Below are 22,923 nucleotides of genomic sequence, written 5' to 3' on the forward strand. Positions count from 1 at the left end.
ATCAGAAATTTCCCCACTATACTAACATTCCCCAACATTTTCCCCTTTTTTCTTTGGCTTGGATATTTATTTACAAGTTCTTATTTCAGGTCATCTTGAAACTTAAATGTTATTGTAATTTAGTAAAACCATGTAAAACTAAAATTTTATCATAGAGGCTTCAGATTTGGTAAAGAAGTTAATATCCTATTTTATGGACTATAAAAGGATCTCATACTATTTTTAAATGTAGGAGCCATTTATAAATAAAAAAAAAAACTGTTATTATGTCAGTTCAAAACCACAGGCCAATATTTACTGTCCCACAGAAATAACAGTGTATTATATAGTTATTTTGTATATATACATTAATATACATATTTATTGCTTTAACAACTTAGGCTGGAAGTTCTATTAACATTCATGCCAAAGGGGGGAAACTTTTACTTTGAGTCACTGACCAAGAGGATAAAGAATTTACAACACATGTTAGATTTGTAAAAACTTTTTTTCCTTCAATTTTTATTTTTTAAAAAAGTATTATTAAACTGTAAATGGGAAATATAATATTCTATTCTATAAATGTAGCAACCAAAGCAATATGTAAATTAATTCAAATAGTTATTATGGACAGTTAAAGTGTTTAGAAAGGGCTAGTTGGGAGTACAGAAACACACATAAAACAAAATCAGAAAAAGGACAAGAAATGGTCAGAATACAAATGCTAGAGAATACAAATAGAGAGACATAGAGACAGAAAAAGTTATTTCAAAACAGTAATAGCCCATATTGAGTATTTTCCAAATCTTACTGCATTTTTACAGCTATAAGCAAAATAGATTTGTTATCTAGTTTCTGATATATTGCCAGAAAACAATTTTTTACTCAGGCTCACAAACTTCTTACATCCACCTCAACAATATTTCTCAAATTTTCCTGTCTTTCTCCTAGAGCCACTCCCTCTGATCACACCTCCAAAAACCCACCAAGATTTCCATGTGAAGCAGAAAATAAGTAATTAAACCTCTCCTTTGTTTAGCCAGGGGAGAAAAAGAGGCGTGCTGTTCAAAGGAATATGACAGCAACAATGCATGGCTGACAGATGTATATAAACACTGAAATGAAAAGATCAACAGAGAAACCAAGATGGGAAAATCAGGCTTTCATCTTCTAGTAGACTGTGCTCTCTGCTCCTAGACAGTCCTGGCACTGCTACTGAAGTACAAGTAATACTCTTCACGAGAACACAGCAATCAAAACAAATCCTGTGTTGGTGGTGACTGGAGATCAGCGAAGAATGTTCTGCACATTACAAATTCAGATTCTACCACAAAGCGTGTGAATATGAACAAGTCCTTAGGAGTCAAGGTATTTGAACTAATAAGATGGGGATATGATGAGAATACCATAAGGAAGAACAGACTTGGTCCTTAAAATGCAAATCATTTGTAAATTCAAGTTATTATTATTAAATATGTCCCAACTTACGGCATCACAGACTTGTTAATGATACCAGATGGTTTTGATGGAATATGGCATCAAAATCAGGCACCATAAAGGATTTCCTTTATGCTCATTCCCCTTAGTATATGACTCAAAAATAAAACCTTGCACAGAATAAATAAACCTACAATACTCGTTCATGATTTTGATATATACTCCTCTTGCTGTTCCTTCCTCAAAAATATGAACTGGAGTATTCTAACCTATAACCACAAGTTTCAAGTCTTTGAAAGGCCACCTTATCCTGCAAGGCCTCTAGGTATCTGCTCCACCCAATTCAGACATGGCAGAGGAACAGGAAAAAACATGCATAGACCCTGAAGAGGAGACACTAGCAGTTCAGCAGTAACATCTTCACAGACTGAGAAAGGACTTCGGTGTCACAAGCAGAAAGTTACAGGAGGCAAGTAAGAAACTGTAGCAAAAACCAAAGCCAAATCCCAAGAGATCACATCTAGTTAAATGACAATGTAAGAATTAAGTCCATATCATCATGGTCCTTGAAATGACAGCATGGTTAAAGGAGAAAATAGAACTGGGCTAGGCTAAAGCTGAAAATGGGTCACCGCAGACTGAAATTCAGTTTAATTCAGAATCCAACCAGTGGGAGAGAAGAAAAACCTTCTGACGAGAATGCCTGAAATGCCTGAGATTGAGATTTAATTTTTAAAAAACAATAATCTCAAAATAGGTTTAATACATTTCACTGCTTAGATATAAAGAACAGCAACCAGCAAGTCCTAACAAAGAACGGCTGTCAATTCTAAAGGAGAAAATGAAAAACTAATGTCAGCTCTAGCAAAGCCTTAACCTCTCCCCATTCATTCCCAGTCTTATTTATACTTTACACATTACGTTATACAGTTAGACTTTATTTCTTTTTTTTTTTTTTTAAGATTTTATTTATTTGACAGACAGAGATCACAAGTAGGCAGAGAGGCAGGCAGAGAGAGAGAGGGAAGCAGGCTCCCTGCTGAACAGAGCCCGATGCGGGGCTGGATCCCAGAACCCTGGGATCATGACCTGAGCTGAAGGCAGAGGCTTTAACCCACTGAGCCACTCAGGCACCCTAGACTTTATTTTATCACTTTCTTTATTCATCAATAACTCCAAGATTAAGGGGCTCCAATAAGAGACAGAAACAAGATGTGAAAATAAGCAAAATACATTTACGTTGTCTTTAGTGTTTCTATTTCATTTTTTAGGAGGCATGTTTTAAGACAGCATGCACTCTGTTTATCCACCAACAAACACACACAAGCTATCTGTATTTAGGACAAAGGTTTTGTGGCTGTATTTTTTTTTTTAAGATTTTACTTATTTATTTGACAGAGAGAGATCACAAGTAGATGGAGGGGCAGGCAGAGAGAGAGAGAGAGAGAGAGAGAAGGGAAGCAGGCTCCCTGCTGAGCAGAGAGCCGGATGCGGTACTCAATCCCAGGACCCTGAGATCACCACCCTAGCCGAAGGCAGCGGCCCAACCCACCGAGCCACCCAGGCATCCCAGAGAGAAGCAGGCTCCCCGCTGAGCAAGGAGCTCGATGCAGGACTTGATCCCAGGAGCCTAGAATCACTACCCGAGCTGAAGGCGGCAGCTTAACCGACTGAGCCACCCAGGCGTCCCTTGTGGCTGTATTTTTGCTAAACATAATTTTTAATACTAGGTTTTAAAAAAATAGTCCAGATCAATAACTGAGTTTACTACTTATTGAAGTCAATTTGAAACTAACTGCAAATACAAAATATCTTAATACAAAATTAAATGAGAATACAAAGCCTTTAATTTTTTTTTAAATTTTCCAAATGATACAAAAAATACATTTTAAAAACAGGCAATTAATAATCTTTTTTTTTTTTTAACTGGAGAAGCATGGATAGGGTGGATTTACTTAGATCTCTAACTTCACTGACATCGCCGTCTTACTTATCAAACAGTCTAAACACCAGTTTTCTTATATAAAGAAAGCATTATTCTCTGATAGATGTTTTAGCCACACCTGGGCATGCTTCCTTGAAATATAAAAATATGGAACTAAAAACAAAACATGTATGTCAATTTTAATTAAGTTCACTTTAACCAAAGCTAACTTCAGTTATGAAGTACTCTTAGAAGAAGAAGTGACTGACCTTCTATGGAAGGATTTTTGTCCCAAAACATGCTTCCAATATGGCTCTCAGTAATACAGATTCTGCTTTTTAGATAATGGATTTTTGTTTTGTTTTGTTTTTTCAAGATCTATTTATTTGGAGGGGGCAGGGGCAGAGGGAGAGGAAAAGAGAGAATCCTAAGCAGACTCCGAACTCTGCGCAGACTGATGTGGGGCTCAATCCCATGACCCTGAAATCACGACCCAAGCTGTCAAGAGTCAGTTGGAGGCTCAACCAACTGCACCACCCAGGTGCCCAGTATCAGTTTTTTAAAAAAAAGTAAAAAGTAAAAACAGATTTCAATATTACTGATAGGTGAACAGTCTTAACCTGTCCAAAACAGAAACTAATAAAATGTGACTTACAAACCACATAGTGTAGAAGAATAAATAAGACATATGGGAAAATGCTTTGTAAACCCTCATGAGATAGAGATGCTAGCAGATGTTACTTATACTTCTGTGACCTGACAGTCTGCCAACCAGAACACCGGCATTTCTTTCTAACTACAGCAAAAGAATGACTACTATTTATTCTAAAATACTGCAAAAATCTAAAGTTCTTTATGAAAAAAATTAAGTTGTCCCACATGTTAATAGTATATTCTCAATTTTTAAAAAAATTAGCACTTTATACACAGTAACTGATTTTTTTCCCCATAAACCCTAGTTTTGATCAATAGAGAAGCTATCTCCTACTGCCATAGTTAGATGAGTCTACATAGGCACAAGACTCCATTTTACTGACACTTTCAGCAGTGGATGGAAAGGTGACACCAATGAAGAATTCCAGGTGAATAATGTCTGTGCCAGTATCAAGAATGATGACAAAGACAGCTGGCACTGTGCAGACCACCCAGAAGCAAAGTATAATACCCACTGTTCCAACTGAAGAACCCCTGTTCCTGTTCCTAATTCTAACTCTGTCTGCAATGGGCTGTAAAAATAAAAGCTGGAGCCAGAAGCAACAGTATGTGAAAACCAGGATTGTTTAGAACTGGTGGCTTTAATTTTCAACTTTAGAGTGGCAGCTACCATGAGAACAAAACAAGACAGTAAACATCTAAATCACTAGGTTCATTTTATGTGAAGACCATTTCACTTTGAAAGAACAATTTCAACTCTACTCTTCTTATATTATTTTTAAAGAAAGAAAGCAGGATAAAAATCACAAATGCCAAACTTACAATTCTTGTAGCAAGGCTGCCTGAAGGGTTTTCCTTTTGAAAAGGCAATTGCCACTATGAGGTACTGAAAACTGGAGATAAAAAATACTGTGGTATTTTCATAATTTTGAATATTATGTGTATCAACATTGCTTTCATTGTACAAATGTGAAGAATTCCAATATAGACTTCTCGTTGTATTACAAGCACTAGAACACAAAACATTTTTACATTACTAAATACAATACTCATTTTCCAAAAGGAACCAACTTTACCTTAACTATCTTAAATCACTCCCATTAACAGAAATAAGGTTTTTATAGGAAAAGATCCAACAATATCAAGATAAAACATACAGAACAGGCAACAGAGTGTTAAGGGTCTCTTCTCCTTAGTTATATTCCAATCAGTTAATTCCAATCATATTTAACAAGTCCCTCTTACTTTTTAAACTTGGAGATGAAACTCATATCACACTGTACATTGACTATACTAAAATTAAAATTTTTTAAAAAGACACAGCTAAATTTTGGGAGTCATTTTAACATGGTAAAGGTTCACAGACCTTAAGTTTGACCTTAGCTCTACCACTTTTTAGTTTAACCAAGGAATTATTAAATTTTTAAGCCCCCATTTCCTGGCCTGTAAGGGTGGGTATCACCTGCACTATCACAGGGTTTCTGTGGGGAGTAAGATAACTCGTGTAGATGTCCAGCAAAGCACTGAGTACTGTCAGTATTCTGTGGCTGTGGTACTCTCTCAGCTCTGCTTCCAGTGGGCACAACTGTCAGACATGTATCACACCCATTACCAAAACATTAGTTACATAAGCACAGGCAAGTAGTAACAAAATGTTAATCTGCTACAAATGAATTCTGGAAAGATTCTCCAGAACAATTCCATCTATTCCTTTGCATTGCAGTGTTTATATGTACATATAGGCAAACATTAATGTTAAATTTTTCAGTTTCCCAAAACTTTTAAAGACAACTTTTAGTCCCTTCATCAAGCAAGCTATAATGTTTGTATCTAAAAATGTAATTCTACAAAATTACCTCAGGGTATACCTTACATGTTGTTTTGTTTTTTGCAACCCTGATATCAAGACCTAAGCTAAGATCAAGAATGAGATGCTTAACTGACTGAGCCACCCAGGGACCCCAGCTTATACATTTAATTAATTAAACTAATGTTATAATCTGTGACTGACAGAACACTCTACCCATAAATAAGAGAAGCACTTGGTGTTTTTTTGTTTTTCTTTTTTTTTTTTATAAGTTTTTTCAGATTTTAAAATGTCACTTCCTAGGTCTGGGGTAGAAAAGTTAGATGGACAAACATTCTGGGTTTAGAGAAGAGAACACTGATTAATTTCAATGCTCTCATTTCACAGATAAGCTCAGTAGCTAATTAAGAAACTGGTTCGATATCCCCTTCTTGGTAATGATTATGAAGAAACTGCCTGACCATCTTTCTAAAAATAAAAGGAGTTACAATGATATAAAGACAAATATAGGCCAAATAACTTAATTGTTTAATCAAGCTGCCTGCAAAATTTATATAAATTCTAAAACTTATTTCTACTATGCATATATGTTACACACATTCCACAGATTTTTTAAATGGATTGACCAACTTACTCTGACTGTGGCTGCCATACTTCATACCAAGGTTGCTGCTTGACCCAAAAAAACCCCAAAGATTGAAATCCAATGCAGATGATGATCTGAGACAAAACGGAGAAGAGAAGGGCCCCAGATATAAGACCTGAGGGTGGTCTTTGCGCCACGAGTTCCTTCCAGGCAGGATTTAAACTCACTATAATGAGAAGGAAAAGGGGAGAAGTTTTTATCTATATAGTTGTTATGTAATACATAATCAGATTCACTTAGGAACTTAAATTCATTTTTGTCTAACAAATCTTTAATATGAAAAATGTCCAAAATCCAAGCCAAATGTCATGCATATTTAAGTCATCTGTAAAAGTAAACAATTTAGGCTTTTTCTAAAGTATCTCACCAAGTACTTTTACATTAGCCTACTGAATTTCAGAGAAATACCAGTACAAGTAAAAAGAATATTAAACATAAACATATAAACTATAACATTACTGTGCTTATATGTTAAGTTTATATGTTAACTATGTTTAAGAATTTATTTCTGAATATTTAATTAAAAAGCTATAGTAAAAAGACATATTTTCTTCCTCTTAAGACATTAACACACACACACAGAAAGAAGACATTAACAAAGGTTGAAGCTATATGAACAGTAATCAAAAAAAGCTTTGATAACTTATTAAGGTGATGTCCACCAAGTTTCTCTACTGTAACACTTCTGCTTTTCTTTTTGTAATTAGTTTGTAAAAAGATATATAAAAATCCTGTTCTTCATTAAACTTTGACTCGACAGTTTTAGTATTCCCTAAAGATTGTCTAACTCACTGGTTCTCAACCAACATGATTTTGCCCTGTAGAGAACATCTGTTAATGTCTGGAGATATTCGTGGTTGTCAAAACCAGGGGAGTGCTGCTGGCATCTAGCAGCAGGTAGAGACCAGAGATGCTCGTAAGCATACTCTAATGCACAGAAAAGAAGCATCTGGCCTAAAAGGTCAATCAGATCAGTGTATTTTCATGGTTGAAGTCCATCATTCCTTCTATAGTTATCGGTTTGCATTTTCATCTAAGGAAGAGCTTTCTCTTCTCTCCCTACTTACTTATTTCTAATATGGACTTGTGAATTTTTATTTGATTAAGCAGGTCATATCCAATTACATCATTATTTATTCTGACATAAACACAAAGACCAAAATAAACCACTATCTTTTGTTTCCTCATATGGTCTACCTAGGGACATGGCATCACTTCCACCATACTCCTTCCAAGAATTCACAGCCTGAGTCTAATGAGACTACTTCAGACCAGACAAATCCATTTAACTGATTTCTCTTCTTTCATAAATGTCAACACCAAGATGTCCCCCAAGAAAGGCTGATGTAATATTCTGGATTTAAAAAGATTTAAGTGGGATGCCTGGGTGTCTCAGTTGGTTAGGCACCTGCCTTTAGCTCAGGTCATGATCCCAGGGTCCTGGGATGAAGCCCTGCACTAGGCACTCTGCTCAGTGGAAGAAAAAGATGGAGAAAGAAGAATAAAACAACGAGAGCAAATAAAAATAACTAGTAGTAAAAAAAAAAAAAAAAAAAAAAAAAGAATTTACAGGAAAGAAGTATGCCCTATGTTATAATTATTGATATAAATTTATCAAAGTTTAAGGAATTAATCAGAATTTCATATGCTTTTAAATCAATACTAAAGCAAATTACTCACTTGTAAATACCACTACCAAAATGATTGCCAGATCAATGAAAAGAAACTGGAAGTCTCCTAGGTTACTTAAGATCTGCAAAAGTAATTTTAAAAGCATAATTAGTTTTCAGAAACTATTTTTATACCACTTTCCCCGGCTTTAGATTTTTCTTCTCTGATTTTAGTTCCCCCACTCTACCGTGCCCCAGCCCCCACCATCAATAACAACTTTAAAGTAATATTTGGACCTGCTTAAAAATTAAAGTACATTTGCCTTTGATAGTAAAATCTTTTAAGCTTTTTGACAAGCTCTTACTTATTATATTCAACACCCTTGGAAATTAGTATCTCAAAGCTTCCTAATATCCATCTAACACCATCCCTTCTGATCCTTTCTACAAATGGTAGAAAGGGATAACTTCACAAAAACTCCCGGGGATGTCACTACTGTTTGTTTTGAGAAAATTCTAAAGTGAGATCACTTCAGTTATAAAATCTGATGGAGTACCTACAGACATCACCGTTTACAGTTTTCTCCAAATGCATAAAGTCCTACAAACTACTACTGAAACATCTTTCTCATTCTGGCCTTTTTCTGTAAATGTTTAGCAGAATTAACTACAAATGTGAAATATGTCACAGCTTAACATTTTGAAGAGCTCTCAGAAAGATGCCCAATCTGTGCTAAAGGCAAAAAAAAAAAAAAAAGAATACAATCATCTTTTACTCACAGAGCTTTAGCCACAACTGTCAGCCTTAAAGAAAATGCTATTCCAGATTAATGAGATTTTCAATCTGCTACTCAAAATATAATAAACTAAAGGAAAATTCATAGATGTTAGTTATGTAAGTTCCCTAATTAGTGGATGCATACATACTCCATTTTTTTGGTTTAAATGCCTTAACAAAAGCACCATCTCTGTAAGCAAAGTCAGTACTCACGGAATATAGCAGAGTAACACTGAAGTACTGTATAATGCTGTACAAAGCCATGAATTTAAACACACAGAAAGAAGTCATTAAAGCAGCACGGCCTTCCCTGGGAAAACAAATGTTGGCATATCAATAAAAGCATCTGAACTCCTCTTCCAAACCACAGTAATATCCTGACTGATGAACATCAACATTCAACAGCTATGACAAAGCACTCTTCTACCAAAAGATCAAAACTAAAGCAGAACCTGAAAGAGATGAAGAGTAGCGACCTGCTGCTAATGAAGTCAGAGATCGAATATACTAACACAGCATCACAACGAATTTATATTAATTTCTATGATGATTTTTTTTCTACGTTAGCAGAGAACATCACAAAGAGATAATGTTGAATTTGTGCTACCTGATAAGGTTTGGCACACAGGAAATACTAGGAGTTTTGGAGGTAAAGGGAGACGCCACTGAAGCCTCGAGCTCTGATAACGAAATGCCTCCATGTGCCCGCTTCAAAGCCTAGTGGTTTGAAGAAGAAAAGAGGTTAAGTTTTTATAAATGTGACTTAGACTAAAGAACTATAAATCACAAAAACCATACTTACACCACAATCATTTGCACCATCACCGCACATCCCAACAAAGTAACTAGAAACAAAAATTACATTAAGATTTTGATTACCTTTTTAAAACAAACAACATTTAACTTAAGATTCCTCCTGTGTTATTATGAAGAGCTAATAGACTGAGACCTCCCCACTGGAACTAAATAATCTTTTTATCGCAAGGACTACAGGCATGTTGCTTTTGCAAATGGCATCAGCTTGCAAGTCAAATGACCTGGGTTATTGTCCCATTTCTGTCACAAGCTGGGCAAATCAGTTTATCATCTGGCATCTCAATTTCCTTATCTTGAGAGCAAAGGTCTTGGGTCTGTACAGTCTTTAGTAACCTACTTTTACACTAAAACTTAAACATAATTATTTATACAATCTATGAAGTCACTTCCACAAGCTGAGTAAATGAACTCTACCTTACAGATATTACCTGGAAAAGGAATTGTAGATATTGTACTTTATCTAAACAAATTAGCACATGAACCTCTTTTAAAAAGGCACTTCAGAGCTCTCACCTATCTGATAGATGACAATACTATATACATGAAATATTAGTTACCTTTCCAGTTTTGAAAATGACATTAAAATCCATAAAAATAAAAAAAAAAACAATACTTACTCTACATTTTGCAATGCTTCTATTAATTGTGTCTTCTGATCAGGTGCCATACGAGCAAACACAGTGCCATGCAACATCAACTGGAAAAAAATAAATTTCTTTAAAATACTGTTCACAGTTTATTCGTGTGAACACACACATACATAAACCCATGTCACTAACCTTAGGAGCAAGGTCTTGGAAATGTTCTAGTATCACTGAAAATGATTTTCCATTCATTGCAAAATGGTAACGAGTCACCTGAAGATCCTCTAAGCTATCATGGACCAGTTTAATTGGAATAGCCTGTGTATGAGACATTTAAAACAATATTTAGGCAGCCAGACCAAGTAATAAAATCCTATTTTAAATACATTTGATCTATGGGGCGCCTGGGTGGCTCAATGGGTTAAGCCTCTGCCTTCAGCTCAGGTCATGATCTCAGGGTCCTGGGATCAAGACCCACATTGGGCTCTCTGCTCGGCAAGGGGCCTGCTTCTCCCTTCTCTCTGCCTGCCTCTCTGTCTACTTGTGATCTCTCTCTGTCTGTCAAATAAATAAATAAAAATTAAAAGAATTTTTAAAATAAATAAATACATACATACATACATTTGATCTAGGGGTACCTGGGTGGCCTAGTTGGTTAAGCATCTGCCTTTGGCTCAGCTCATAATCCCAAGAGTCCTGGAATCAAGCCCAGCATCGAGGGTCCCTGCTCTGCAAGGGAGGCTGCTTCTCCCTCTGCCTCTACCTGCTCTTCCCCTGCTTGTACTCTCTCTGTGTCAAATAAATAAAATCTTTATTTAAAAAAAAAAATCACATATATATTTGATCTAAAATGAAATTCTTTTATTTGATAATTTACATAAAACAATGAAAGTTTAATGTTTATTAAAAGTAAAAGGAAATTCAGTTTTAAGGTAATCTACCTATAGTGGTTATTTAAAAAACAACCAACCAACCAACAAAGGCTAAAAATCAGCTTCGGTATGAAATAACACATGGACTAAATATTATAGACCTCCTGCATCATTTATCATTACTTTTAAAATAGCTGCCTAGGCAGCTCAGTCTGTTAAGTGGCCACTCTTGGTTTCGGCTCAGGTCGTGATCTCATGGGTGGTGGGATCAAGCCCTGTGTCAGGTTTCTAGCTCAGCAGGGAGTCTGTTTGGGGATTTTCTCCCTCTGCCCCCTCACCCATTCTAACACACTCTCTCTCCTCTCTCAAATAAATCTTCTTAAACGGTTAAGATAGGATAAATATCTGGAATTTTCATTCTTTAAAATGGTGCTTCTCAAGTTCGTCAGAAATCACAATTTGAGGGAGCTGGGTCTCATCCAGCCCTGATAAATCAATCTCTGAGGATGTGGCCCAGGTGTCTGTTTTCATTTATTTTCTGTTGTGTTGTGTTTTTTTAATGCACCACCTTTTATTTTTGCAGACTAAATTCAAACAAGCAAGCTTCAAAAAGGAAAATTCTTCTTGACAATACCTCTGAGTCAATTGCTGATGAATTACTGCACTGTGTTAGGGTGTCTGCATAATGCCAGTTTATCTTGGCAACTTTCCCATCCTTCGGAGGTAATGCTTCAGCAATAATAACTTTATCCTGAGGTAGTATCATTCCACAGTCTCTGGCCACAGAAACAGCAGTCAACATATTGTCACCTAATTTTCAAAATATTGAAAATGCATTACAATTAAAATGGAAACATAAATGTATTCAACAATGAATATTTATCAAGAATACCTACTACCCCATGACTGTGCTTGGCAAAATGAAGATAATGTACAGTATTACTCTTGAATCTTAAAAGACGACAAAAATCAAAACATACTTTACAAAGGAAGCCTCAAATAATTCAAGCACACATATGCTGAATAGTCATACCATTCTCACAATTACAATTTTTAAAGCCAGATACACTGTGATCTCTTTCGGGTCAGGCACTAGTAGTACCTAGCGACACCTGGAACAGTGCTGCACATGCACAGAGCAGGTGTTCAAAAAATATCTGTTGGAATAACTTAGGAGTCACTGGGTCTGTACAAGAATACCTAGTATCACAGGAAAAAAGGAACAGGTTCCGAAAGCAAAACGATGAGCCAGGTAAACAAGAATACAATCTTCACAAGATAGGAAGAGAAGATAGATATCCTCTCAGTCAGGAGGAGAGAAATGAAAAGAAGCCCTGTAAGGATAGGATCAAGAAAATATCCACACATGTGAGAGGCATGTGAAAGGTCTGCAAAGCCCACTGCTGCCAAAACTGAAGGGCAGCAGGATTTCTTCCCCCAATTCCCACACACTATTTCCAACGGTGGCCTCTTGTGACCAGACAGACCCCCTCTGGACAAAGGTCACAGTCCGTCATGGCAGGGAAAGAGAGGAAAGAAACAGAGATGGAAAGTGCTTTGAAGGACCAATCCTTAGAACCAAGGAATTGCTGGGATGCTAATAAATTTCTACTTGAGCTACATAATGATAAGTTTGCTATTAGAAGGATCTCAGAGTCTGAAACAAAAAAACGTCAATTGCTTTTTCCCCTTAAGTCTTAGTGAACACATAAATGAGCCATAGAATGACTATCTTAATTCTTATTATTTACTAAGAAAAAAACACTTAAGAGTTGCCACAATTTCACACAACTAAGGAATGGGAATTATCTAATATCAACAATATAGTAACACCAGAGAATCATTTGGATATAGTCGTCAGAAATCAAAAACCAATCAAACAATGGCTATTTTCACTAGTACACATTCAGGCAATGAAAATAAACATACTCTTACACATAAAAGTGTAATTCTAACAAACATCTATTAGTCATTTTCCATGCATCTGGTATGGTTCTAAAAACTACACAAGACCCCAAAACGAACAAAACATTCTCTTAACTCTCTAGAATCTTATGCTCTAGTACAGAAAACAAATCTTAAAAACAAACAGCTTACACAAAATAAAATAACTGCTATAAAAAATATATGATTAGAGGAACAACAAAAAAGAGCAAAATCTAAATTTTTACAATACACCCTTCACTGTTTTACTACTTCTATAAAAAGAATTTTCTAGGCCTCAGGAGAGTTCTGCAAAGTTATACCTTTAAAAAACACTCTGAGTTGAAATGGGGCAAGGTAGGATGGAGTCACTATATGCTTTTGTAACTAATCATTCCACAATATCCTATAACCTGAACTCTTAAGAGTCACATTCAATTTTTCCTGTGTCCTTTTATAAAGTCTAACCTGTGACCATGACAGTGCGAATGTTGGCTTTATGCAAATCTTCAAGTACTGCAGGGGTTTCTTGCTTTAATTTGTTCTGCATTACAATTAATCCCATAAAATCCATGTTGTTTTCAATGACATCTCTGCAGAAAAAAGAAATTTTAACACAAAATGGTTTAGCCCAGAGAACAAATACTTTTCTCTTCTTATTAATAAAGCAAATTAAAATTCCCATAAATTACAAATTGAAACATTTTATATGCTGAATAAGCCCTATATATGTGTGATCGAGCTTAGTATCTCAAAAAATTCATACCTGGAAAAATAATTCCCAAGAGGCATATTCTGAAATAAAACATTACCCTTTGAAATGTGAGAAATAAGGATAACGTGAAAATGTTATCTTTTAAAACACTGAAAACCTGAAGTAGTGAAAAATGTTCATCTTGTATTCTACCCACAAAATGAATGAGCATAAATAAATCTATACTTTACTGGCCCTCAAATATAACACAGCCTAAAATAAATGTTAAGAGAAAAGGAAAAAACTTGACCATAAGCACATTCAACATTGTTATACTGCATTCATTATTATCAAGCCTTTGATGATTTTGGAAGTGATCAAATTCTTTTTTTAAGATTTTATTTATTTGAGAGAGAAAGAGAGTAAGAGAGTACAAGAAGGGGGAGGGTCAGAAGGAGAAGCAGACTCTTCACTAAGTGGGGAGCCCAATATGGGGCTCGATCCTGGAACTCCAGGATCATGACCTGAATGAGCCTAAGGCAGATACTTAACCAAGGAGCCACCCAGATGCCCCTAAACTCTTGATCAAATTCTTGATCCTGGCAGTGTGATACAAAAACTATTTAGCAGTCTGACAATGAGCCCCAGAGATGGGGCTCTTACATTATTTATTAATATTCAGGGCACCTGGGTAGCTCAAACATTAAACATCGGTCTTCGGCTCAGGTCATGATTCCAGAGTCCTAGGATCGAGCCCTGCTTCAGGGTCCCCATTCAGAAAGAAGCCTGCTTCTCCCCCTCCCTCTGCCTGCTGCTCCTCCTACTTGAGCTCACTTGCTCTCTCTGTCAAATACATAAATAGAATCTTTAAAGAAAATTTCCTTTAAAAAATATTAATATTCAATAGCTATCAAGATGCTATTCCTTCAAAAGTTAAGTACCCACTCTGCACCAAGTAGCACTACTATTCCCTGGAAGGTCAAAGATGAAAAGGTATGATCCCTACCCTCAAGGGGCTTTTGTGGGAAAACAGACATGCTGGCAAAGAGATATATGCAGGGGCGCTCGAGTAGCTCAGTTGGTTGAGCATCCAGCTCTGCTTTGGCTCAAGTCATATCTGAGGCTATGAGATCAAGTCCCACACTTGGTACAGAATCCGCTTGAGATTCTCCCCAGTCTGCTCCTCCTCCCTCTCTCTCAAATAAATAAATAAGTAAGTAAAACCTTTTTAAAAAGTGTGCATGCAAAAATAACATGTGCTTCAGCATCATCATGGAGATGGCTACATTCTTAAGAAATCTCAAGCTACGGAGGTGCCTGGGTGGCTTAGTGGATTAAGCCTCTGCCTTTGGCTGAGGTCATGATCTCAGGGTCCTGGGATCGAGCCCCACATTGTGCTCTCTTCTCAGTGGGGAGCCTACTTCCCCGGCTCCTCTGCCTGCCTCTCTGCCTACTTGTGACCTCTCTCTCTCCGTCAAATAAATAAAAATAAAATCTCGGGGGGGGGGATCTCAAGCTACTAAAATTCTATCACAGAATTATTTTTTTCTTTTTTTTTTTTTTAAATTAGACTCCACACCCGGTAAGGAGCCCAATGTAAGGCTTGAACTCATGACCCAGACATCAAGACCTCAACTGAGATCACAAGTTGGACAACTCAACCAACTGAGCCACCCAGGTGCCCCAGAAATACCCCCCCCACCCCGCCCCCGCGATGGAGAAAGAAGATTTGAGGTTAGGAACCAAAATTTCAGACTTCCAGTAAGAAGTGGTTTTTTGACACAAAATTCAATAAAGACACTTTAAGTACAAAGCTCTAGACCCTAAACAATCTTTGAAATATAATTTATAACTATGGGTAGTAAAGGTATTAAAGAATAGTTAAGAAACAATATAAAATGACACTGCTGGTGGTGATAGGAGAAATGAGCCTTTAGGTGAAAATGCACTTCAAGGAACAAATCTGTACCAATGTGAAACCCTGGGGTCCAAGTACTATAACCATTTTCCCATGACCTGCTAATTTCTGGCTACTACTGGTTTCCTAACAATAAAATGACACAGGTCATGGAAATTTGTCCTCTAATGAATGAACAATACAATATTCAACTCAAGATGTAAAAGTTCAAGCAGTAAGAGAAATGCCAAAACCTGCCCCTGTAAGACAGAATGGAAAGACAGAGAAGGTCTTGGTTTACAGATGCCAAAGAAGGAGAGAAAGAGAGAAAGCAGTAGAGAAAGAGAGAAAAGTTGACAGGGATAGGATATTCTGGGCAGAAGGAATAGCTTATTCAAGGGCATGGAAGGATGTCTGATTAGGACAGATTCAAGAACTACAGACAAATCAGTAGTTAGTCTTAAAGGGGAAAAAAAGGCAAAAGGTGGAGCTGTAGAAAAAGAAGAGCCTCGTGTGTCCTTCATAGGAATTAGAACACAGTATTTTACTGCACCTCCCAACTATACATATTGATCAGTCCCATCTGCTGGTTACTGCTTTTCTTTTTTTTTTTTTTAAATGTTCATGCTTAAACCACATCCCCCAAACATTCTGTGTGAACAGGCAGAATTCCTAACATAGCTTTCCTTTTAGCTATTGGGCTATCTGCTCCACTCCTTTAGTTCTCATTCAGAAAACCAGGATTCTACTATAAACACAGCCCTAACTCTTCAGGCTTAGGAATCCTCTGCTTTTCAAAAGCTTGCATTAGGACACTTTTACAAAAGACCTACATCAGTACTTGTTTTCAAAAACCCAAAGAAATCTGAAGACTTCACTTTCAAGAAAAAAGGGGGAAAGGCAAAACTGCATTCAGTATTTATTTTGCAGCAAGCCAATTCAGAAGCAGTGCATGCCCAAGCAGCTGGGAGTGGCCCTCCCAAGCTCCTTCCCTGGGTATTACAGTCAGCACCTCAGCATCAAGCCACATAGGTCTGAACTGTGCCTGTGAGCATCTTGCTCTATCTCGATTTATTGTGCCTGCATTAGCAAGACGTGTCCCAAGTTATGAGAGCTTAAGAGAGATTATTTTTGGGGTCTGGAAAAACTCAAGAATTTTTTCCACATAATGGTAACGGTTTCCTCGCTTTAATCATTTAATTATTTATATATTCAATTATTTATATATTTAATTATTTAATTATTCTGGCTTATGAACAGCTTCAAAGGAACACTCTACTTTTGCATAGTAGGAAAAGGTGTAATTAAAAGAAGCGTTAATAGTCTGTAATTTAACCACTGCCCTATTGTTGTGCTACTGACACTATTTAAACCTGAAGGGGGGGGTGTTGGAAGAGGGTGGTGGGGTTATGGACATTGGGGAGGGTATGTGCTATGGTGAGTGCTGTGAAGTGTGTAAACCTGGTAATTCACAGACCTGTACCCCTGGGGCTAATAATACATTACATGTTTATAAAAAAAATTAAAAAATAATTAAAATGCTGTGAAGTGTGTAAACCTGGTGATTCACAGACCTGTACCCCTGGGGATAAAAATATATGTTTATAAAAAATAAAAAATTAAAAAAAAAAATAAAAAAATAAAAAAAAAATAATAATTAAAAAATAAAAATAATAATAAAAAAAAAACCCTGAACCTGTGCGTAACTTGTGCATAACACACGTAGAAATAGCTCTTTAAGCTGGATTCCTAGAACTGCACTTGCAGGATTAAACTGTATAAGCAATTTAAATTTTGACAGGTACTACACATGTTCATTAAAATTTTCTCAAGTCTTCACTAACACTTGATATTATCAATCTTTTTAATTTCACGAACCTCAGGAGAGAAGTGATGTCTCACTGTGGTTTAATTTTGTAGCTCCCCAAAGAACTAAATAATGTACTACAATTTCCATTTGTTCATTGGCCATTTGTATGCCTCTTTTTTTTTTTTTTTAAGATTTTATTTATTTATTTATTTGAGAGCAAGCAAGTTAGCACAAGCAGGGGGAAGGACCAGAGGGAGAAGGAAAAGCAGACTCCCTACTGAGCAGTGAGCCTTACGAGGGGTCCTGGGATCATGACCTAAGTCAAAGGCAGACACTTAACTGACTGAGCCACCCAGGTGCCCTTGTATGATACCTTTTTCTGATTTTTTATCTGCTTCTATCACTTTCCCTTTTTCCAATTAAGTGTTATGTGTTTTGTTTCTTTCCTGATGCATATTCCTGATGGTGAACTCTTCTAGTAGATGACGGGAGGCTATTTACTAGAATTCCAGGTAGGAGACTGGTATTAGAACCAAATGTTAAAAAGCTCTGGAAGCACTGTGGAACACAAATTGGAGAGAGGAAGACTAGAGAAAAGTAAATGTGATGATGGCAATGTCACTCGACCTTTGGGAGTTGGGAAAGAATACTGGCATAATTGGATATTGTGACTCATGAAACTCTGACCAAAATAATACTTGGCTCCAACCACTGGGCAAAACCAAGTAGATTCTTTGGGAATAATAAAATACAAGAGAATTATGCTTACATTTTAAAACTGTATTCCTAAAACATGCCTGATACATAGCAGGCACTAGATAAATATTTAACAAACAAACTGGTAAGAGTCCTGAAGAGTTGTACTTGTATCTCAATCACCTAAAACAAAATACTGCATTAAGTGCAGTTGCACACATTCGACAAATATTTAATAAATACAACATACAAATTGCCATATATGACTCATATAAACGAACATTATTGGAAAAACTGTAGAAAAAACGTTCATCAACCTTACCTGCTGATATTCTGTACTTTATGCCATGTGAGTTTTGACTCTAATTTTCTGTGCGCAAGAGCAATCACACGGAAGCCCTGTTTAGTGTAATCCTCTAAAACTTTTTCAAAATCAACAGGAACTTTAAAAAGGAAAAAATTAATGTTATTGTTAAAATTGCAAATACAATCTCACCCAAATACCAGAATTTCACTCAAAGCCTAGTTGCTTCCTTACCTGTTTCAGGTTTACAAAGACTGGCAATGACCTCAGGTGCTCCTTTCATGTAGGCATCCATCTTCTTATCTCCCAGCACCCTTGCAACCACACTCATACGTTGCAAAGCAGAAGAAAATGGGAACTGGCGAACAATTCCTATCTCATAAATAGCCTGTGTAATTTCAAAAAGATGCATAAAGCATTTACTATTTTTTCAGAATTAAAGCAAGTACACTTAAGTAACAAGTAAACATTCTTTACTTACTGGAAGTTCAAACAGCTCCTAAAAATAAAGCGAAAAGAAAAAAGAAAATACCATTTAGGTTCATTAACGTACTCAAGTTTAAAAAAAAAATGAAAACTTGATACATCCACAAAACATTACTTAAAAAATAGCAAGGACCTTTGATTATTTCAAACTCAGTTTTCAAGACTGCTTCTCTACTACCTCTCATTTAATAAAAATACATCCTTCAGTATTTTCAAATAATTTTGCTATCCTAAAATATTAACATATTAAGTACTAAAAGAAACTAAGGGGGAACATAATTTAAAATTCACCTAAATTAAAGCCTTCCACGTATCTTTCACTGAATCCTAAGAATACAGTTGCAATTTATTTTTTTTCTTCTTTTTTTTTAAAGATTTTATTTAAAAGAGAGCGAGAGAGAGCATAAGAGCAGAGAAGGTCAGAAGGAGAAGCAGACTCCCCATGGAGTTGGGAGCCCGATGCGGGATTAAATCCCAAGACTCCAGAACCATGACCTGAGCCAAAGGCAGTTGCTTAACCAACTGAGCTATCCAGGCGCCCCTATAGTTGCAATTTAAAAAGATAAATCACCATGTATCTAAATCACAAGACATTAAGTTGCTCAATAAACAGGAAGGAAAAGTAATGGTAAAGAGAATTAAATCTTAATGTTTTACAAAAATAGTGCTTGAAACACATCAGGTGTGTAGCTTTGGATAAATGCAGTTAAAATACTCTTATCTGCATAAGTTAAATAAAGGACATGTGATTTCATTTTCTAGCAACATTTCAAAATGAGGATTAAACATGAGCATCAACAGTTTATTATCCAACTTAACGTGATTTCACACCATTTCTTGGTTTCCTGCAGGTGTGGATTCAGGAAGCAGCTGTTTCGCTGGACGAACCACAGTGGGCATAATTCGATTATGAAGTGCTGTTTCCTCTTCAGTTGCTTCTTCCAGAATCTGAAAGGAAAATATCCAACACATTACTTCATAAAATTCAATTCACTGGTTCTACTTTAAAAACAAAACAAACACTAAAATACATTATGGTTACCTTCAGTAATTAAAAAAAAAAAAAAAAAGGCAGTGCCCAAGGAATAAACAAACACTACTAGTGAGTAGAGTAAAATATAAGCGAAATCAGTTAAAGTTCTGACAACCCATGGAAGATGAGAAGCAGAGGTAAGAAGTGAGATAAAGAACCAGAGAACAGAGAAAAACTTCTCATTTTGCTCTTACAACCTGCTGAATTAGATTCTCTGCAAAAAAAAAACAAACAAACAAAAAAAAAAAACCCAGAAGATTCCTGCAGTACCACAAATGTTCAGTCTGTCATCCAGGGATTATCTTCTGCTACTAGGAAAGGATGCAAAAGTATACAGAGCACAGGGGAGGATTTAAAATAGCATCGTAGGGGGAAGCTGAGCTCGCCTTGTCCCTCAAACATAGCCAGATCAACATCCAACCATTCTGAGCAAGTAGGAATAAGAAAACAATCTGCACAGCTGGAAAGAATGTGGCAGATGCAGGGTTTGGAGCCATGAACTGGGAGGGGAGGAAACCCAAGGAGCCCCAAAGGAGCAGGAACCCTTTCAAGCAGCAAAGTAAGAAAGAGGGAGAGAGCAGGAGAGACCCCAGCAGGTGGGGAGCACACTGTAAGCCAAGACCAGGAGACCCCTTGGGTCGCATGTGGGAGACAGTGCTGCTTTCCAATCATACATTTGGAAGAGCGTATTTTGCCTCTCCAAGGACAAAAGGTCAGCTGTGAGCCACTGAGTTCAGCAGGGACAGAGGTGTGCACAGAGGGCAGATAACCTCCCAGCAGCTTTCCACTGTGAGCCACAACAGACCTAAACCAGTGAGTGCAGATAACCTCGCTTCCACTTTTCGCTGTCTACCACAATCGATTCAGCCTCTGTGCAACTGCTTTTCTGAGACAGAGTTGGGGACTGAGCTGCAGCTTTCCGCTGTGAGTTACATGAACTCTATCTAGCCTGTGTGTGTGTGAGCTGCATGACTGTTCTTCCCGGACAACATAGTACTGGTGCACCACAACCTCTGGGATAGGGACGGGAGTGGGTACACACCTTGCCAGGCCCCTTGAAATTTGGGAGTTTTGAATCCCAGCCACAGGCTGGAGATAAAAATACAGAAGATCCGTGGCACCAAGGGTACTGACAGCCCAGGAACCAGACAGGTAAAGAACAGGGAAATGACAAAGGCCTGGGACACAAGAGATTATGGGCTTTTTTGAGAGGGCCTCCTGCAGAACAGTAGCCAGAAGCTCCCTCCCCAGGGACAAGAAGGTAGAATGATGCCATATCCTTCCTCTTCCACCACCATCCCTGCCCCACACCAGCTCCGTGCAACTTCTGAGAGAAACACAATGCCTCCCCGGAGGCTGCAGTCCCCTACACTAAACCCTGCCCCCTGACCTGACAGGGGCATCTTTACAAGGGCAAGCCAGCCTGTAAACCAGCACAGCACGCCTCTCCCTCAGAAGACCAACATAGGCTTCCACATGTACCAAGTCTACTGATTAAAGAGTGCTCCAAAACATCAGCTTCTGATGGAAAGAGGACCAGACTTGCTTCTTCTTTTCTTCCTTAATTTTTAAATTTTTTTAATTTTTCCATTTCTTATTTTTTATCTTTTACTTTATATTTTTTCTTTCTCTCTTCTCTTTATCTTTTTTGGGGGGTATCAGACTTATAATTTTTGGTTCATTTGTTGGTTTTTTTTTTCTACTCTTATTTTTTATAACAGGCTTATATATTTTTTCTTCTTTTCTTCTTTCCTCACTCTTTTTTCCTTCATTCTTTCTCATTCTTTGGCATCAGGAGTTTACAGTTTTTTGTCTGTCTGCATTTTTGTTCCTTTTCTCCTGTCTTGGATCAGGCTTTTTTCTTTCCAAATTAACAGACAAATCAAAGCACACGAAGTTAAAGATCCAAACACTCCCCACTACAAGCACAGAAGGACTCTGGAGAGGACAGACCAGCTGGATGGAGAAGCCAAAACACAACAGCAGAGTGCACACAGCATACACCAGAAACACTTCTGAAGTTTTTGTTACTTTTTTTTTTTTTAAGATCTTATTTATTTGAGCGACAGAGTACGAGCAGGGGTAGGGGCAGAGAAAGGGAGAAGCAGACTCCCCGCCGAGCAGGGAACCAGCAGGGCTAAATCCCAGGAGCCTAAGATCATGATCTGAGTTGAAGGCAGCTGCTTCACTAACTGAGTCACCCAGCCGTCCCTTCTTATTGTTATTGGGGTTTTTTTTCCTCTTTTTCTATTTTTCTTTTCTTGACAAATGACAGGATGGAGAAATTTCCCCCAAAATAAAGAAAAAGAGGTAATACTCATAGCCAGGGATTTAATCAATATGGATATAACTAAGATGTTTGAGCTAGAATTTAAAACAACAATTATAAAGATACTAGCTGGGCTTGAAAAAAGCAATGAAGACATGAGAGAATCCCTCACTATACAGATGAAAGAATTAAAATCCAGTCAGGCCAAGATTAAAAATGCTATAGTCAAGATGCAGTCCCAAGTGGAGGTCATAAAAATGAGGATGAACAATGCTGTGATACAGAGGATAAAATTATGGAAAATAATGAAGCTGCAGAGATGAGGGAAAGACTATTAGATCACTAAGGTAGATTTACGGAACTCAGCAATTCCATAATGCAAAATAATATCCATATTATAGGGGTCCCAGAAGAAGAGCAAGAGAAAGGTTTAGAAGGTTTACTTCAACAAATTATAGCTGAGAACTTCCCTAATCTGGGGAAGAAAACAGGCATTCAAGTCCAAGAGGCACAGAGAACTCCCCTCAAAATCAACGAAAAGTGGTCAACACCACAACAGATTATTACAGTGAAACTTGCAAATTACAAAGCCATAAAGAGAAAATCCTGAAAGCAGCTCAAGACAAGAGGACACATAAAGCTGGCAGCAGACCTGTCCACAGAAACCTGTTAGACCAGAAAGAACTGGCATGATATAGTCAATG

The 22,923-nt window shown here is 37.1% G+C and overlaps 1 protein-coding gene across 7 annotated transcripts in view; it reads right to left on the minus strand.

The window, feature by feature from the left end:
- ATP13A3 (ATPase 13A3) overlaps positions 1-22,923 on the minus strand; it is a 92,699-nt gene that overhangs the window by 16,578 nt on the left and 53,198 nt on the right. For all 7 annotated transcript variants that reach the window (XM_045088730.1, XM_045088734.1, XM_045088735.1 and 4 more), the window contains 14 exons: positions 19,749-19,865; positions 18,913-18,930; positions 18,666-18,819; positions 18,450-18,570; positions 13,499-13,623; positions 11,742-11,917; positions 10,431-10,553; positions 10,269-10,348; positions 9,638-9,680; positions 9,443-9,552; positions 9,049-9,145; positions 8,128-8,200; positions 6,436-6,613; positions 4,817-5,004 (listed from right to left, as the gene is read on the minus strand). In XM_045088730.1, coding sequence (XP_044944665.1) covers positions 4,817-5,004; positions 6,436-6,613; positions 8,128-8,200; positions 9,049-9,145; positions 9,443-9,552; positions 9,638-9,680; positions 10,269-10,348; positions 10,431-10,553; positions 11,742-11,917; positions 13,499-13,623; positions 18,450-18,570; positions 18,666-18,819; positions 18,913-18,930; positions 19,749-19,865 — 1,603 coding nt within the window. The remainder of the gene's footprint in view (positions 1-4,816; positions 5,005-6,435; positions 6,614-8,127; positions 8,201-9,048; positions 9,146-9,442; positions 9,553-9,637; positions 9,681-10,268; positions 10,349-10,430; positions 10,554-11,741; positions 11,918-13,498; positions 13,624-18,449; positions 18,571-18,665; positions 18,820-18,912; positions 18,931-19,748; positions 19,866-22,923) is intronic.

This window comes from Mustela putorius, unplaced genomic scaffold (genome assembly GCF_011764305.1).
Source record: "Mustela putorius furo isolate JIRA1106 unplaced genomic scaffold, ASM1176430v1.1 tig00003834_pilon_pilon_pilon, whole genome shotgun sequence".
Taxonomy (NCBI): Eukaryota; Metazoa; Chordata; class Mammalia; order Carnivora; family Mustelidae; genus Mustela; species Mustela putorius.